The sequence below is a fragment of the Lepidochelys kempii genome, chromosome 2, assembly GCF_965140265.1.
Source record: "Lepidochelys kempii isolate rLepKem1 chromosome 2, rLepKem1.hap2, whole genome shotgun sequence".
NCBI classification, from domain to species: domain Eukaryota; kingdom Metazoa; phylum Chordata; order Testudines; family Cheloniidae; genus Lepidochelys; species Lepidochelys kempii.
The window spans coordinates 205,437,687-205,456,296 of record NC_133257.1 but is presented as its reverse complement, the minus strand read 5'-3'; the positions used below and the strand labels follow the sequence as shown (position 1 = coordinate 205,456,296).

Below are 18,610 nucleotides of genomic sequence, written 5' to 3'. Positions count from 1 at the left end.
CCTGGATTCCTTGTTCCTAGGTTAATACAATCCAATCACTTAACATTGGGCTGTATTAAAACGCATTTTGTTTTGAAGGGCCCAGCTTACTATGCAGTCCAGATCGCTCTGTATGACTGCCCTGTCATCTTTATTATTTACCATTCCACTAATCTTTGTGTCATCTGCAAATTTTGTCAGTAGTGATTTTATATTTACTTTCAGATCATTGATGAAAATAGATTCATAGATACTAAGGTCAGAAAGGACCATTATGATCATCTAGTCTGATCTCCTGCACAACACAGGCCACAGAATCTCACCCACCCACTCATGCGAAAAACCTCTCACCTATGTCTGAGCTATTGAAGTCCTCAAATGTTGAATAGCATTAGTCTTAATACAAATCCCCGGGGAACCCTGCTAGAAACTCCCCCATTTGAGTTTTTTTTTTTTTGAGCTCAGGCAGTTCTTAGCCCATTTAATGTGTGCTTTATTGATATTGTATACTGGTAATTGTTTGAAACAGAAAGTGGTACAGCCTTACAAAAGTCTAAGTATATATTACATCTACACAGGGAGGATCATCTGAAGTTTCCAGTATTGGCTTCTGCCATAGTATATGGATGTGAACCAATGGTCTGATCTGATGTGCTACATCCTATGTAATATCCAGCAATAAAGAATTTTTGGGATATGAATGTTGGGGTGCTTGGTACAGTAGGTAGGAAAGCCTCTATAACAAAGGGATTTAAAATAACAGCATGAATAGTGTCTGTCAATGCAGAAACAATATGGCCTCCACTTACCAGCTTAAGTTTAGGTGGCGTAACATAGGACATTAAATTGCAGCCTCGGCGGTTTAGGTTGGACATTAGGAAAAACTTCCCAACTGTCAGAGTGGTTAAGCATTGGAATAAATTGCCTAGGGAGGTTGTGGAATCTCCATCGTTGGGGATTTTTAAGAGCAGGTTGGACAAACACCTGTCAGGAATGGTCTAGATAATACTCAGTCCTTCCTTGAGTGCAGGGAACTGGACTAGATGACCTCTTGAGGTCCCTTCCAGTTCTATGATATGTAAGGGAAAAATATGGTGAAGCTCAGTGAGGTGAAAAATAAAGCATTTCTTTAAATTGAGGCTACTGCACATGTGACTTATTCTATTTCTGTAACAAATTATTTAACACGACATTCTTTTGTGTGAAATAATAGAGCAATAACCTGATGGTTACCAAGGAAATGAGAACTAACCAATTTAATTTCATTCTGTGTTACCTTAGGCATCTCTGGCATTTAGTAAAACAAACGATCTTCACATTCTTGTCTGCTTCCCTTTTGATTTTCAGTGAAGGACTGAGACATTTCCTATTCTGTAAATGTAGTTGCCCCATTAGTGTAGAGAAGCACTTTGTAAAAATGATACCCTTTGTGTTACACCTCTGCTCCCCCCTGTGAGTGCCAAGGAAAATGTATTTGTCTTCCTGCTCACGACACTTGTGTGTATATTTTTAAGATTGAAGGTCTAACCCCAATGAAGAGTTCATTTCTGTCTTCTGGCTGTACCAGCTTACCCAATTATTTATTTGTTTATTCTGTATAAATAACATGACAGTGAATCCCTGGCTAATTCTTCTTCCTTAACAGATATCTGTGCAGTACCCAAGAGATGAGGCTTGAAAAGTCTGTCTGCAGCTAATCAATTGGAGCAGGTTTCCTTGCTGGAGTATATTCATATTTCTGCCCTCATTGGGATACTTGTGCTAAAGGGTGCCAGCACTCACTGGCACTATTAAAATGTCACAGATAGTGTAGGTGTGGGCAATGCTGCAAACAAGAAATCCTTAGGGGAGTTCTCACAGGTGTGCAGCCAAGCAACACTGCTACTCCCATACTGTCTTGACCTTGTAATGGAAAAAGAATCCATATCAAGCTGTTCCACAGCATAATCAATCAGCAGACAGATTAACCGCTCTGGCCATGAAAATTATATATAAATGTACAATATGAGGATCTAAAACTACAGAAGTGTGAGTCGGAGTGTTTGAAGTGAAGATTCCTACAGTTCTATCCTACAATACATTTTATATTTGCAAAATGAAATATTCCCTCTTTGTGTAGTGACACACACACACACACACACACATCTCTAAAGGGAATTTAGCAGTTTATATTAGAGGGACACTGTGTCAGAGATCATTGTGACCAATTTAATCTACTACAGATTGTGTACTGAAATACAAACAATATTCCAATACCCTATCTGCTCACAAGAATGGAGCAGGCAGGCAGAGCGGACAGCTGGCATAATATGTGGACACATGAACCCAGAAAAAAACACAGCTGTTGGATCTAATTTTAAACCTAACAGTCTTGATCAAGTAGCTTTAGATCCTAATTGACTAGCTACAGTTAAATTATTAGTGGGAGTGGGGAGAAGAAAGTTTGAAGATACTGGTGAAAAGCTTTTGATACAGGCAAGATATATTTGCTCCAGTTATGGTTCGTCCATTTGTCATAGTAAGTATTGTGAATAGTTGAGGAAAAAGTGACTGGAAATAAATTCCAACTCGTATGTACCCTATAACATTGCTTATATCAGTCAGCCTTTCAGTGCCTTGATAACCAGAATTGCTTGTACGTTTAAACTTTGTTTTAAGCATGTGGGAAAGCAGAACTATTATGTAAATTAGGGAACTATCTAGGAATGACTATATTTTTTCAATGCCCTTTTGAAGAATATATGGTCACAGTATCAGTCACAAGGTTATTGCTGAGTTTTTACATCAGATGGCAGGAATGTAATAGACATTACTGTCACCTAAGAGTGCCACCTAGTGGACATTTGCAAATCCAGATTATTATTTTTTTAAAGCATAGTGAATAAAAATAGGCAATGAAATGTAAGTATCAATTGCATTTTAAATTAGCTAGGTAAAAATTCTGATCATATAGTGGCTTCTAAAAATTTTCAATCCTGTTTTCCATCTTCACAATTCTCAGATAGTATTTTTTAAGAGAGTGAGATGTTTGAGCCAGAGTAAGTATAAAGTTAAAGTGGAGCAATAATAGGCTGCTAAAGAAAAGGGTCTTGTGTGTTTCTGTTTTGGAGGGATAACTTGGCTATAATAACTTGCTCTGGACTTGGCTATAAGGACTTGCGCTGAGTTGAAGATTCTCATGTTGGAGGACAATCCAGTGCCACCCACCCACTGGCTTTGGACATTTCCACTTTGTCCTTTTTTACCTGTTTGAAGAAAAACCAAATTGCCAGACATCTGAAATAACAGATTTCTGCTTTTTTTTATTCTGTAGAGTCTCATATTCAAGAACAAACCCAAGATTTTATATTAGTGTGGTCATACCGAGACAACTGCTTGTCTTTATGCTTATAGGCCTTGAACACACTAGAATATTGTTTATTTAGCTAAATTGATTTTTAAAGCAATCTATTTAAACTGTTTAAATCTATACAATTCCCTAATACAGAGGCACTTAAACCCCAGTTGAAATGTCTGAATTATATCATCAAGATTAAACACAAGATGCTATATAGTAATGCGATCATATCAGTATTGCAGGTTGCAATGCTTATGATTAAATGGTCTTTTTTAACGAGGAAGGAGAAATACTGGAAAAAATTGTGTTCTCAAATTGCTTATGAAATCTTCCTTTCATAAAGCATTGTAGGTAAAAATCAAAAGACCTATGTGCCTTCAGTGTTAGAATTACAGGATGGGGGAAGGAGGCGGGCAGGCCTGGCACTTCTAGGAACATTGGTAGCTCATTTGCCAGAAGGTCAGATTGAAATGAAAGTAGGTCCCTTGTTTTGTTCAGATGAAATTAAACAGTGCTAGTAGAGCCCCCTTTAACTTGCAGTTTCCTAGCTTTTGTGTGTCTGAAGACAGTTGTGTTAATTCCAATAATATATAATTTAAGGCACAGTAATAAAGATTTCAAGATAACTGCCTGAGATGCTTGCTTCACTCCGGATTTACTCTATTAAAGTTTATTTATTTTGTGCTTCCTTTCTCAGCTTTTGCCTCACTGTCTAATATTGTTATCTTCAACAGGCAAGTACAGAGCCCCCAAAGCTCAGAAAGGAAGATCAAAAAGATCGAAGTGCATTACTAGCAGATATTCAGCAAGGGACTCGCTTAAGGAAAGTTACCCAAATCAGTGACCGAAGTGCACCACAGATTGAAAGTAAGTGTGCAGCTTTGTCAACTCTGAGAAAGGGGCCCAGGCCTGCCAATCTCTTGCCTGAGTAGTCCTGTAGAAGCCAATTGGACCACTTGTATGACTGAGGGTCTGCAAAATTAGTCACGGCCTTATGTTTGTCTTAAGGCCAACTTCAGTATGGACAACTACTGAGGGGAGGGCTTGATTTGCCAAATTTAGAACCCACTTTAAATCATAGGTTCTAGATTTGTCATTTAGCACTTTATAGCAACATAAGTGCACTACACTAGACATTTCACAGTCAAAATGGAATTTACACCCCTCCCCAGAAGAGCTTACATTCTAAATGAGAATGTTGAGAAGAGAATTTGTTGACTGTGGGAAAAATTAGGAGACCTTTTTTCCTTCCGTGTTTTGTTTTATTTATCTGATAAATCCTAGAAGCGGAGCTACTCTGAAACAAGAACATTTATTGGCTGCCTAGCACAGGTTTCCATTTAGCTACAAATATATTGTATTACCCCTGGAAAGCTGATTTTAAATTTAAAAGGTAAAAAAATAGTTCTAGAGGTATCTAGAGACACCTGTGGGTCATTCCATTCTCTCACAAACCACTTCCAGGCTTCTGAGTAACTGCTGGCAGGTTGCCAGATGTTTCTAACACTGAAGGAAAGAGTCTTACACATGTGTGACAGCATTAATCGGTGCTGGATACCCAGCTGATCCACCGGGGAAGTGATGTGCAGATCAGCTGGACCCAGTGAAAACCGTGCTTTCTTAAGAGATTACAAGTGACTTCTGTCACTGTCAGCTACTCTTCAGAATTGTATGAAAGATTAAAATCTGAATTTAATGATAGTTTAACAGCTCATCACAAAATGATGGCTAAATACGAGACTAAAATGTCCTAGCATTATTGAGGCACGAGAAGGTGCTGTGCTCTAAGATGTAGGTTAAATAGTAAAGTTGTCTCTCTTGCACCCTCAGTAACTTTCTTGGCTGTATATGTTAAAACAACAAAATCAGAGGCTGGTGTTTGCTGGTGTTAGCCCTTTGAAAAGCCTGAATGTAGACAACAAAACACATCTATAAACTCCTCTCCTTGTAACAGAACCCAGAGGACCTAACAGAGATGGAGGTGGACCAGCAACCAGCAAAAGTGGTGCTCAGCCATCATTGGGGGGCTTGTTTGCAGGTGGCTTTCCCATGCTGAAACCAGTTGGCCAAAGAGACATGACGGGTAAGGACACTTTTCTGTAGGAAAGAACAGACTAATGAAACTGGGATTGTAATGTGAAATAAAGACACTCCATGTAGCTTTTGTGATTTTTTTTAAACCTTTGATTTATTTTGGCACCAAACTAATATACCTTTATGTGCACCTGAATCCCCCTTGTCTGTGCCTCTGCTCTTAAACGCTAAATAGTTAACCCTCAAGACCAATGATAAGAAAAATTGCCTAATATAGAGATACTCTATGCTTCTAATCCAGTTCCTCAAATCTACTGCACTACAGATGTGCACATTGTTTTAGAGACACATAATAAAAATCACTGCCCTCTGAAGCTTACAAAGTTAGACCTTGATCCAACAAATTACTTAGCCAGACTTTCAAAGGTATTTAGGTGCCTAGTGGGATTTCTACACCTAGCTCCCATTGATGTCAATAGGCACTTTTGATGATCTCACTAAGTGCCCTTAGTCAATGGGACTTGGGCATCTAAGTCATTTTCTTATGAACATTTCAGCCGTAAGCAACTACCTAATTTTAAGCATGTGGGCTTTCACATTGACTTGAATGGGGCTACTTGCATACTTACTTAGGCACATGTTTAAGTGTTGTGCTGGACTGGGGCCCAAGGAACTAAATCTCCATCCCCCTTGATCACGTGAGTAGTCCCATTGATTTAAACAGAACCACTTGGGTGTGTAACGTCTGTGAATGTATGTTTGTAAGGAAGCCCCAAGTAAGACGTGACACAGTAACTGTGTGTGTGTGTGTGTGTTTGTAAAAAAAAAAAAAAGTGTGTGTGGGGGAAGTGGTGTGAGGGCTGAAGGTGGTAACACTAAAGGAGTGAGAGCTATGCTTTAGTTGTGCTCTTGTTAATGTTTTGTAATCTATATCAAGTATTAATTATAATTTTGTTATATTGGTAATTTGTGGGAGTTAATGAACGCTAAGGCCCTGTCTTCACAGGAGGAATTTTCCAAAAATTTCCCACTGTTTTTGAGATCCATGAAGCTCCAGGGATACTAGTAGTGTAGACAGAGAGCCTGTTACTGCCACTGCTGTATGTACCTCCTCAGAGCAGTTGCTTTTAAGGCACAGTAGACCCCAAGCTTGTTAACACTAATGCAGCTGAACTGCTGTTGGTAAAGATGGGAAATTTTGAAAAATGGCCCTAGTCTCGATGGTGCCTAAGAGATCAGTATTAAAAGTGAGCTGAGAAATGAGTCTAGAAGGTTGCTTGGTTTCAACACCTGTGTTCACTTTTAGTCATCCCAATCTTGGCATAACTGCAAGGGTAGATAACATACATTGTATCTTAGTGTACATTGAATTATTCACCTGATACTTTTAAAACAAGAACTTAGAAATTGAAACTAGAACCTGCAGAACTTCCCCAGTCACTTTTCTAGTGGCTTTTATATAGACCTGTTTCTCCAGGTATAAGAGGAGTTGGCTTTCAGTATCTGGTTACCCAGTTGTGACAGGCTATCACCATAGGTTATAGAAAGGTCATTTTCACAGATAATGGGCTTCATGTCTCCATTTACTCCATTCTCTCTCTGTGATATGGAATTGAAATTGTCACTGCGTGATTGGTTAAGACACAACTAAATTGATTTCTCCCCCTCCCCCAATACAAACCACAAAATTGTCTCAATTTCCTGTGGCAGTCAGGAGACAAACATTTCTGAACCAGGAATGAAAATGAACAAGTGTTTTATGAGATTTCCTAGCTGGACCTAGAGACAGGAGTTAAAAATTAAAATTAAAACCTGAGCATGAAAACATGAATTTTATTCCATTTCCTCTGATAGTTTTGCAATATGCTGGACCAAGATAAGCAACACATTCTGGATGCATTGTGTTAGTAATGTGAAGCTCTGGGGAAAATATTAGTTGAATTCTTCGAAAATGTGTCAATTAACTAATCACTCAATTAAGTGAAAATGTCTTGGGACAGTTAATTAGAACTGAAACTGATCTTTCTCGCTTAGGAGCTGTGTGTGTAAGTTTAGGGGAGCTATGGATTCAGGCCCTTTGATCCTGGCCTTCTGTAACAGGTAGTCAGCAGACATATATATTGCCTTTATCAATGGAAAATAAATGCTTGCTTGATATAGAACTTTTGAAATAGTAAATGGGCTTGTCACAGAACTGCTTCCTAATCACTGAAGGCAGCTGTGGGTGCCAAAATGGTGGAGTTGCTCTTTCGGAACTAATGTAGGCTCAGACACTCAGCATCCTGTGTGCCTCCTGTGTCCACATATCCCTGGTGTATGTGGCTGAAATAGCCACAAAGTTATGGAGCCAGCCATTTTGTTATGGCCCACCCTGAAAATCCATGGGATGGAGGGATCCCCACAGAGCACATCTGCACGAAGTGAAGTGTGCACATTCACCGCATTGGAACCACATTAGTTCTGTGGCCTATTGTGTCTTCTCCATCCACTGATGGAGAAGGATTTTCCCAGAATGATTGAAGTTTGGGACACAGCTGGATCAGCAAGCAAGGAAGGTATTGTATCAGAGTTGGTGTTTTTGAGAATTTGGTTTTTAACATTAGCTCTGCAGCCAGATTTGCAAACTGATGAATCTGGGACCTCACTGTCAGAGTTAAGAAACCATGATGTGCATCACCCGCCTTCAGAGGCTGAGAGAGCAGAATTGGAATAACACCTGCATTTTTTTTATTGGCCATTGTAAAAGGCAGACTATGTGGAATATTCTAAAAGTGCTACTTTGAACCAAGTCAGTCCCCAGTGCTTCTACCACACAGGAGCAGGCATGAGCAACCTTAAGAACAGCATGTGGGTTAGTACCCAATACAGCATGCAGTTTTAAAGGCACTTGTCTGTCTCCATCTCATTCTACCTTGTGCAGAGTGGAAAGCCTGTGTCGTGAGCTGTCACTTATGATCTCCAGAATTTTCCCTAGAGTAGTTTTTCCCCTCAGGTTTGTCAGGCTCTCACATAAGGGAGTACTAAAATGGCTGATAAACTGGAGAATGTTAAGAGGAAAATGAACAAGTGTCTCTTGTAGCAAAGCCCTGCAACCCAGTCTGGCTGGGGTGTGTGTGTGTGTATATATATTTTTCATTCCAAGCCTCTCAACCACTGTCTGCAGCAATCATGGACTCCACTCCTTACTAGCCAGACTGAAAGGGGGACTAGTGCAGTCCAATCTGCAGTGGGCCACAGCACTGACAGATGTGACTGGTTTGGAGGAACAGCCTTGCTCCTAAGTGGCTGAAATTCTATCTAAATGGCCTAGGGCCAGGCACCATGAGAAGGGCCCTGCTTTTCATTCCTTTTAGTCTGGTCAGATAACACCATGGTAGTACGCTAGCCACAGAGACAAAGGGGAACCAAAAGCCTTCTCTCCACCTAGCACTAACAGGCTGGATGTCTTTGTCCCTGGGGCTTTCCACGGCATGGGAAAGTGTTACCTGATGTATTGTGTGGTTATTGATAATATTCCCTGTTAAGAGTTTCCAGCTAGACACTGGCTAAGCTTTTGAGGTTTGAAAGGTTATAGTCCCAGAATCAGGTGGAACAGAATTCAGATTTACTTTAGTGTCTGGTGGGAACCCCGATGCGCCCAAAGGCAACACACACACTGAGGGCAGAGCAGAGCTTTAAATACTTTTATTAGCACAATTAGTAAAAAAAAAAAAAAAAAGTTCCAAACCAAATGAGATAGTAGCTATAGTGTAAAATCAGGCTGATGTCCTTTGCACATACTGTCATACCTCTCATGGAAACCTAGTGGTGATCCACAACGGTCCTACCCTACCTCTGGCATACCAATCAAGTTCAGTAGTCAAGATCTTGAGGCATACATGGTGGTTTGGCCTATTATAGAGTCTGTTGGCTGTCATGAATAATCATATTAATGCCTGGCCTCCTTTATCCATAACTAGCTTTCTCACTCTTATAATGTTGGTGTCTTTATTCTGTGGGTTAGTATATTAATCATCCCAATTTATCATTTACATCAATTTGTTGCCAAGGCAAGTTCATGGTTATGTATTCCCAGATGTTCCAGTCCTAAAATATCCAAAGCTGGTATCAGTTTGATTTCCTGTAGCTACCTGGTATTTTATACGATCTTGTAGCAAAAATCCCCTAAGTAATCCACTCCTGGTTCCCCAATAGCTTAGGGTTGCTGTTAGGCAACTCACTTATGCTAAGTCTCAGAGGCCTCAAAGCCTTATGCTAGCTACTTAAGTTAATGTCTTACAGGGTATAGGCCTATAGGTTTCTTGCATTATTGCTAAATAAAATGCCTTTAGTCTAACTCTATGGGCTACAGAAAGGTAAGTCTTCAAACAGATTGCTTACACAGAAGCTCACTCCTCTGCAGAGAATGGGTACACTTCCTGTTACATGGGGAAACTGAGGCAAAGAAATGAAGTGACTTGCCCACTGTCACCCAGCAGGCCAGTGGCAGAGGTCTCCTGAGTCCCAGTCCAATCTCCTGGAACATGCTGCCTTCTCGACCCCCTCAAGTTAGAGATTGTCCATTGCAGAAATACTATTTACGACATTTGTGTGATGGGGAAGAGTGTCAAATCCCTTGCAGTATTTCAGTAAAAGTTTTATTGGGCAAATAGGACCAGCTCCTTTTTTGCGCTGTTTTTATCTGACTATTTGATACCAGGCTTATGTGTTGGTCTTTCATGATCTACCTTGAGGTTTTGTTTTCCAGCTGGCAAGGCTGGGCAGCTGCCTGGAGTACGAGTGCCTCCTCCAAAGTCTCCAGCCCCATTGAATGGCAATGCCAAAGCAAGCAGTAATGTTTCAAGTCCACTTGATTGTCCAAGAGCAGCACACCCATCGGAGCTACTCAGTGGGCCACGAGCAGGACCAGCTCGGCCCAGCATGCCTGCCCCTCCCCCACCTCCGCCAGTTTCCAGCAAACCTTCCCTTGTTTTCCCACCTCCTCCACCTCTTCCCTCTCCTCTGGAAAAACCTGCAAAAGTGTCACCCCCGAATTTGGTGGTTCCTCCACCACCACCCCCTCCTCCGAGTGACAAGCCCGCCAAGGTTCAAGCAACAGCTTCATACCTGCCGCCTCCTCCCCTGCCCCTGGCACCGCCTTGTGGATTGCCAGTTAGAACTGACTTTTATTGCACTTCTGCCCCACAGCCTGATTTGAGGGATTATCCACCTCCAACTCCTCCCCCGCCTCCACCACCACTGCCTCCTACTCCTTCATCAAGGGGATCCTTGCCGCTGCCACCCTCCCCTACCTTTAACAGTGCTGTGAACAGCCATGACATTCCACCTGCACTGCCCCCCAAATCTCCACACTTCTTGTTCCAAAAACCTGGTATTCAGTCCATGCCTCTCCCTCCTGCCCCACCCTTCCCTCAGCCAGCTGCAGCAGTGCAGAAGAAGAGACAAGGCAGAGGTGCAGGTAAGTTTTGAAAATGAGTTTTCAAACTACACAAGGCTACAGAAAAATACAACCCTAGTCTGAGAGCTATGGTGGCAGAAGACAAGATATCTAGAGCAGCAGGATCTAGGCCCCACGTGTAGAGAGGATCTCTGAACCTGGGAGCATAGATCACTGGGAACTCAGTGAGAGCAGTTGCTCCGGCTGTGGGTCTGTCTCCCACACTGCTGAGAAAACTAGTCAGTGCTTGGCTTTCTCTTCCTGAGAGCTGAGCGGTGCAGCAGGTTGGAACCAACTTTGGGACAATAAGTATTAAGTGGATTTCCTGGGGAATCCCTTGGGAGAGATTAATTCAAATTACCTAACTCCAGTTATGCAAAAACCCAACTTTTTGAAGCTAAGCCCTTATGGAGAGGGTCATTGTCTGCTAACTACCTGTTACGGAAGGCCAGGATCAAAGGGCCTGAGCTGTATTTAAAAAAACAAAACAAGAAAAACCTGATCTGGCCAGCCTGGGTTCTGGATATAAGATAGATGAACTTCTAACCATGGGGAAAACCTAGTTGTAGGTTTCGAAAGACTAAACCTACCAGAGCCTTAGTTTGGAGTTGGGGATGATCTCTTGGTAGGCTTTTTAGCATGCATGTAAGTTTTTATTGTTTTGTTGTTTTCTCCGTCATGCTTTTACCTCAACCATAAATGTGGTTGCTTATAACTGTGGAAAATACTCTGATCATGGCCCCCTGAGAGAAAGCAAAGCACAGGTACTGGCCTTTTTTAGCAGTCTGGCTTGCTGAAGATATGCCCGTGTAAAGCAGGGAGCTGTGCAGCCATAAAATCCCTGGTCAGCAGAGTGAAAGGCAGGTTTCTGCTCTGGAGAGGTGACAGCAGAGAACTGGAACCCTAAAGGGGGTGCCCTTTGTGGACCCTGGAGGGGGAGTACAGGAGCAGTTACCCTGAAACTGTGACACACGGGGGCAGTGTGTGTGATCTATGACTGTGTGAATTTCCATAAGTGCCAACAGCAGTGAAAGAAGTGTAGAAGGGCAAAGCACAGTCTTTATGGGAAAGGAACAGTGATGAGAAAGACAGGAAAATGAGTTATGAACAACTCAAGAGAAGGCAGATAGTTGAGCTGCCTTTCTCTACCTAGCGCAACACTGAAGAGTGGACAAAGGCAAAGCTAATCAACTTGCTGTATTCTGATGAGGAAGAGGAATCATAGTTCAGGTTCACAAAGAAAATCCAGCCCAGGAGAAATCTTAGAACCAATTCCTTGGAGAGAAGCAGGGAAGAGGTTGATAGAAACATCCTCCATGTTCCATCCAGACCAAATGCATCATTGCAACAGGGATTGGGGACAGATATACGGGCAGACTGAGAGGATATAGGTGGAGAGGGGCAGACTGCATCTGGAAATCCAGCTGCTTGTAGACCAGAAGTGCCAGTTGGAAAAAATATGAAATTGGGTTTGTGAGATTGAGAAATATGCAGCTCCCCATAATAAAAACCAGCTAAAGGGTATAGGCTGAACCTTACATATGGATGTGTAGATAGCTTTAAAAAAAATATATAGTCAATTAATTGCGCTAAGGGAAACACCTTTTAAATATAATGGGTCAGGTATTCAGAGATAGTGATAAGTATAGAATAGATCCAAGCATTACTGCTGTAGTGATTCTAACATGACAGCTATAAAAGTATCCTCCTACCATGGTGCCATTTGGCTTTGAACTAAACATTGTGTCAGGTCTAAAGTCCAATCAGTTCATTTTTCAAAGGAATGTCTTAAGAACTCATTCATCCATTACTGTATCTTTGTGCTGTCTGCTTCTTTTTAAGTAAGCCACACTGGAAAGTTAATTCCACCTCCGCTGCCTCCAGCAAGATCACCATCAACTGAGCTTACAAGCAAGTGTCCATATACCCAAGTTTCATCCTGGCCAGCTGCACGTGAGCCCTTTCCACAGCACAGAAATGGAAACATGCACATCCTTGGTAATATTTTCTAAATTAAACTTCTTTGCTATACTTGAAAGATTTCTACACAAAAGCCTGATAAATATACATCCTACCAAAAACCTCTCACGCAAATCTTACAGTAACTGTGAAAGTCCAGGGTGCATGAAGTCCACTGTGAAAAAGCAGTATAACTAGAGATAGAGAGATGCTCTGTAGTGTTCCTCTGTAGAAGAGCCTTATACAACAACAAAGTTATAACTTCTCATTAGGTTTTTGGACTATCTGATAGAATAGAAAAGTAGACACCTGCTATAAAATTCTACAGGACAGTGCAAAATGCTATACAAAAGTAATAACTGTCTATTAAATTATATTGGGTTTAGAGTAATATCTACAGAAGCCTAGTGGTTTCATCCCCATTAAATTCTATAGGACAGAGGTTCCCAAGGACACTTTTTTTGGTGAGTTGGCTGTTTGGTCTTATCTTTGTTTCTAGCTGCTTCATTACTCTAAAGCCAGGTCAGAATACATCAAATACTGTCCTAACCAGAGCTGTCCCTAGGGTATGGCAAATCGGGGTGACCACTCCGGGCCCTGCGCTTTGGGGGCCCACGGGCCCTGCGCTTTGGGGGCCCGCGGGCCGGCGCGATTGCCCAGCGTGGTCAGTCCCAGAAGTGACTGATTCGTCACTTCTGCCCCAGGCTCCCCCTTCAGGACGGCCCTGGTTCTAACATCATAAAAAATTGCTGTGATTGCCAGAGGCATGTTATATGATTAGTATTGGGATGGTGCAGTTGTGAACAAAAAAGGGGTGATTAACCAGATAATCCCACTTAAGATGGAGTTTTTCCACAGCATGAACCACTGTAAACGTCACTGGGATATCAGTCAGGCACTTCAACTGTAATAGTTAACTGCCTCATCAATTTTTTTCCAGTGGTAACCCAGCTTTGTTAATGGTGGCCAGAGTTTATTTTCCAGGTAATAGACAACTTTTTTTTTTTAATTCTCCAGATGAGTTTGAATCTAAGTTTACTTTTCATTCTGTGGAAGAATTCCCCCCTCCTGATGAATTCAAGCCATTTCAGAGAATTTATCCCAGCAAGGCATCTAGAGGTAAGTATTGAAAAATCTTGTACAAGCATGACAGGATTAAAGCTGTTTTTCCAACATAGTTAAAAATGTCAATGTGAATATAAATTAAGTAACACTGGGCAACAATTTAGTGTTAAATTATGATTGAGTTGCTAGGATATCATGATATACTTTCAGTGTTACTGTTATAATGAATCCCAAAGATAGGATTCATTGTCTTTTGTTATAAAATGTTTCTAGAAAAAGACGAAACAGTAACGTGTGCTGACATGCCACCAGTTTAATTGTATTCATTACATTATTTAAGTAGGAAGCTCTTAAGTTAAAAATATTAGGTAAACAGACTTAGCATGGTCTTGACTCAGCCTTAATGTGTTCATGAACAGGTGATGTCAGAAATGAACTGTGGTTTAATACTGAACCTGTAATCACTATATACGAATATAAAAGACAGTTCCAAGATTTCAAACCTGAGTGCTTAAAGTTGCATCCTAACTCTATATTTTGGCACCTAGATAAGAATGACAGATTCTCAGAAGCACCAATACGCTGGGAGATACAGATGCTCAGCCTTTGAAAATCATATCACTGTGTTTTGGGAGCACAACTTCACCCACCCAGCTTTGAAAATAGGCATTTTAAAAATAGATAAATAAAATCACACAAGTTCCTATCCTAACTGTCCAAGCTACTATTTGTATAGATCCCATGGGTTCTGTATTATGTTAGACAACTCCCTACCCCCGAAATCTTCATGCTGGCACTACTTTTCTTAGACTGGTTCCGGTTTCTGTACAGGGGCATTGCATGATGTACTGTAAGCATATACAGAAACAATGGACATCCTGTAATAGATGGTATCCTATGTATCTTATAGATACCCCTACAAATCCTCCACTAAGAACACATGTGAGATGAGAAGATCCCTCTAACAGATCTCTGGTGCAGAACTACACAGGAGGGTGAAGATAACAAGATAATGTATGAAACAGAGGAGGTTTTGTTAAATGAGTAGAGATTATATTTTAACAATCAAATGATGCAGCATCACTGATTTGATATTTTTAACTGGAAAAAAGAAAATACTTTAATTATGCATTCTCTGAACTAGCCTAGTCATCGTATGGCAATAGAGGAGAGTGCTGGCACAGGCTTTTAAATGATTGTTGTTTACTTCAGGAATTTTTAAAACCAAGCACCATGAGATTTGAATTCTTTAGTAGTGGTCATTATGTAATTCTCATTCAAATCATCATCAAGATATCATCTCAAACAGTATTCCATGCATTACTCATATTTTTCTTCCTCATCTTTTAAATATTTTTAGTATTCCCCCAAAGAGCTCTAATTATATTTACAGGAGTTTTCAATTAGCTATCTGACAATAAGATACTCTATATATTGTATGGTTTTTGGCATGACTTTATAATCTCATTGTAAGTTACTTTGCTGCCTGTTTCCTACCTACCGCCACCCCTCCCCCCCGCAACCCGCTGCAAAATGGCCTCTTCCTCAATATTACCACAGAGGGGTCCATAATTACAGGGATCTATTGGTCAAACATATATACATATACATATACATATACATATACATATACATATACATATACATATACATATACATATACAGAGAGAGAGAGAGAGAGAGAGAAAAAAAAAAAAAAAAAAAGGGGCTGCGGACACCACTGCACGCAGTACGCTACTCTCTCTCTCAGGTTTGCTAGTGGGTGTACCTGTCAGAAGGGAATGAGCTGGAACATGACTACCTGGGCTGGACTGCCTAACAGCATTGTCATGCATTAGCAAATAAGGCAAAGCTTTTCCAAAGTGTTTCTCCTCGGTCAGAAAGCAAAACTGGGATGAATGCATTTGCCAGCATGTGTGTGTACAAGGGCACAGCTGGACCATCATGTCGCTAACATGTGACCCTTTTGTACAGTATAGATTTTCTCTTTAAATACTGCTTATTGCTGCTGCTAGCCAGGAGCCCACCTGCCACTTGTCTGACAGGCTTTCTAGACATTGTCATTCCCTCACCCCCCATAATCCCCAACATGCCCCTCTCCAGTTAGCTAAAGAAGCATGTAATAGCTAAATACTAGAAAGACGACAACTGGTATTGCTCATTCTCACCAATCTCCTTTGAACAGCTCTGCAGGCAATTGCCAGAAGTCCTCCTTCATTTATATGCTCCATGCAGCTCTTTTCACTCAATGCGAGCTGTGAAGGGCTGTAGTCTGGAACTGCAGATTGATTCCCAAGATACCTCAGTTTGCCACAGGTGCCAAAAACTCTCCTCCCCTTTCTGCCAGTTGCCAGGGTAGCTGACAGGGTGGCGAGCTCATGCAGGTTACCTTAATTACCTCACTGGAAATCAGACTTTTCCTTGCAGGTGCATCCATAGGTTGGCTTGTCTCTGATTGGCTTAAAGTTATACAATAAAAATGGCCAGGTTAAGAGTGCTTCAGTCAGTCTTTTAATTCATGTGTTGTTTCCCTTGGAGACTCAATTTCAGGACCCTGGTCCTGAGTTCCCACAAAGTAGCTTTAATCTCTTGTTTTTCAAGAGCCCAGGAGTGTGGGGGTGCCTGAAATCATTCCAGAGGTTCTGCACTCTGGCAGGCAGCTTCTCATTAATCCTCTTCTTTCCAGGGGAGCAGTGGCTGCTTAGCTAAACAGAACTGATTTTGCAAGCAGTAGCCAGGAGGGGGAGCAGCAGCCTGCAGATCAGAGAAGGGAGGTAGGAAACTCTCCCTGGTAGGCTAGAAAGGGATCAAGAGTCTGGCTTCCATTTCAGTACAGACCTTGTGGGCAGGAGACAACCTGGACCCCTCCCTAGGTTAGCAGAGGTGGTAGTGATCTCCAAGGGAGGAAACTCAAATATGGAGCCAGAGCAGGGTAGATTTTAGGAGGATGGCTAGATTTGATGGTGGGGGCTGGGGAAAGCTGATGGCATTATGACTATTCAAATATGCATATGAAATTAAAGCCTTATTTGCATAAACTCTGCAGCATCCCAAATTGCAAATCTAGCAGGTATGTTAAATCCAGTTTAGGGGTGTAGTTCTTCCCCTTTGCTGTCTATCTCTGGATAGTGTCTTTCTCTGCAAAGTTAGCTAGTAGCCTTGTCACCACCACCTAAATACTAAGGAAGGCAGAACTGGTCATGCCCTTGTAACTAGCTGGACTTTAAGGACATCAGGTAAAGAAGATCCCAGCAACTCTGCTGTGAACAATTGGGGGTGGGGAAGTTGTTCACACGGTGCCTGACTGGTCAACAAAAAGAAGGTAACTGTGTGTGGAATCATTCATGGATGGATAAGTGGGCTGCAGGTTCCTACTTATGCTTAATATACTACCCCCCTGCCCCCCGAAGGGCTTGGGACCAGATTCATCAGTGAACTCTAGCAATTGGACAGCTACTTTGCATTGCTGGAGCCACGGACCACAGCAGTGAATCTGGCCCTGAGTCTGATGGGATAGAGGAAGTACAGAGTGAGGTTCTGGAGCTACTGAATTATCTCTTGGAAGAACAACTTTTCCAGCTGTAGAATGCAGCAGCACCATAGGGCTTCTGAAACGTAATACCCTCCTGGCTCTTTTTCTTGCCTGTACTGATCTCTTAATAAATAGTTTGCCTGTGTGTGTGACATATTGAAAAATAAATGCTGTCACCAGTATTGTAATTACAATAGTTAACTGTGCTTGAGCATATAAAATATAATAGTCAAATTTAGGTAGGCATCAACATGGGCATTGCATCTTTTCTTACAGAAAGTCTAATATGAGGCTATTCAGGAATAGTATTCTGCTACAGTATTATTGGCATTGTGCATTAAAAGCAAATGTGGAGTATGATTTCTTGCCTATTCTCATCTGTACTGGACCCTGTAATACTGTGCAGCAAATATTTTATAAGGATTTGTAAAACAATAAAGTGTCTTTGTAGATTAGTTCCTCCTTTGTACTTTAACTTGTGTGCATTAAATGGAGAAGGGGTTTTGGGCAGCAGGCTCCAGTGCTGGGACTTCAGTAGCCTGGCTGTGTTGCCCTGGGCTCCAACCATAGGGTGGCAGGTACTGACTCCCACTCCCCTCCACCCCCCCCCAAAAAAAATCCAGCCATGCAGCCCTGGCAGGGCTTCAGCCCCTGGTTCTGGCCCCCAACTCTGTCTTGGTTTCTGGCCAGGCAGTGGCAGATGCTGGCCCCAGGCACTGAGCCGCAGCAGGCTTTAACCATGGGGCTTCGGGATCTGGCTGCAAGGCTTCTGCCTCTGGAACCCAGTTCTGGCAATGCAGTAGCAGGTGTGGGTTCTGGTCCTGGCCTCCGGCTGCACAGTGGTAGGCGGTGGCCCCCAGCCATGTGGCAGCAGGCTCCGACTGTAGGGCGTCAGGTGCCAACCCTTGGCTCAGCCATGCAGTGGCAGGTGCTGACCCCCAGTTCCGGCAGTGTGGCCCTGGCGCTGATCCCCTGCCCCAGCTGCTTGCACTGACCGACAGATCTGGTCCTGGCCTCCGGCTATGCAGCAGCCGGTGCTGACCCCAGACCGCTCAGCAGCAAGCGCTGGCTCCAGCTACACGGTGGCGGGCGTGGACTCCTGGCTCCAGCCACGTGTTCTGGCCGTGGACAGACTCTGGACTCTGACCACAGCTCCAGCTGTGAAGCAGCAGGCTCTAATCTCTGGCTCCAGCCACACAGCTCCTCTCCCTGGCTCTGCCCTGGTAACATGGCAGCAGACACCAACCCCTGGCTCTGACTATGCAGC

The 18,610-nt window shown here is 42.3% G+C and overlaps 2 protein-coding genes across 7 annotated transcripts in view; one reads left to right on the top strand and one right to left on the bottom strand.

Moving 5' to 3' along the window:
• WIPF3 (WAS/WASL interacting protein family member 3) overlaps positions 1-17,801 on the top strand; it is a 60,160-nt gene extending 42,359 nt beyond the window's left edge. For 4 of the 6 annotated variants that reach the window (XM_073333588.1, XM_073333591.1, XM_073333590.1 and 1 more), the window contains exons 3-8: positions 4,051-4,183; positions 5,271-5,399; positions 10,098-10,808; positions 12,630-12,785; positions 13,764-13,865; positions 14,360-14,700. In XM_073333588.1, the coding sequence (XP_073189689.1) occupies positions 4,051-4,183; positions 5,271-5,399; positions 10,098-10,808; positions 12,630-12,785; positions 13,764-13,865; positions 14,360-14,421 (1,293 nt within the window). In that variant the 3' untranslated portion in view covers positions 14,422-14,700. Of the gene's footprint in view, positions 1-4,050; positions 4,184-5,270; positions 5,400-10,097; positions 10,809-12,629; positions 12,786-13,763; positions 13,866-14,359; positions 14,701-14,721 lie in introns of those variants that run through there. The other 2 variants (XM_073333592.1, XM_073333587.1) reach the window with 2 other exon arrangements.
• Positions 1-18,610, bottom strand: part of SCRN1 (secernin 1) — a 144,186-nt gene that overhangs the window by 59,968 nt on the left and 65,608 nt on the right. The gene's annotated exons all lie outside the window — the stretch shown is intronic.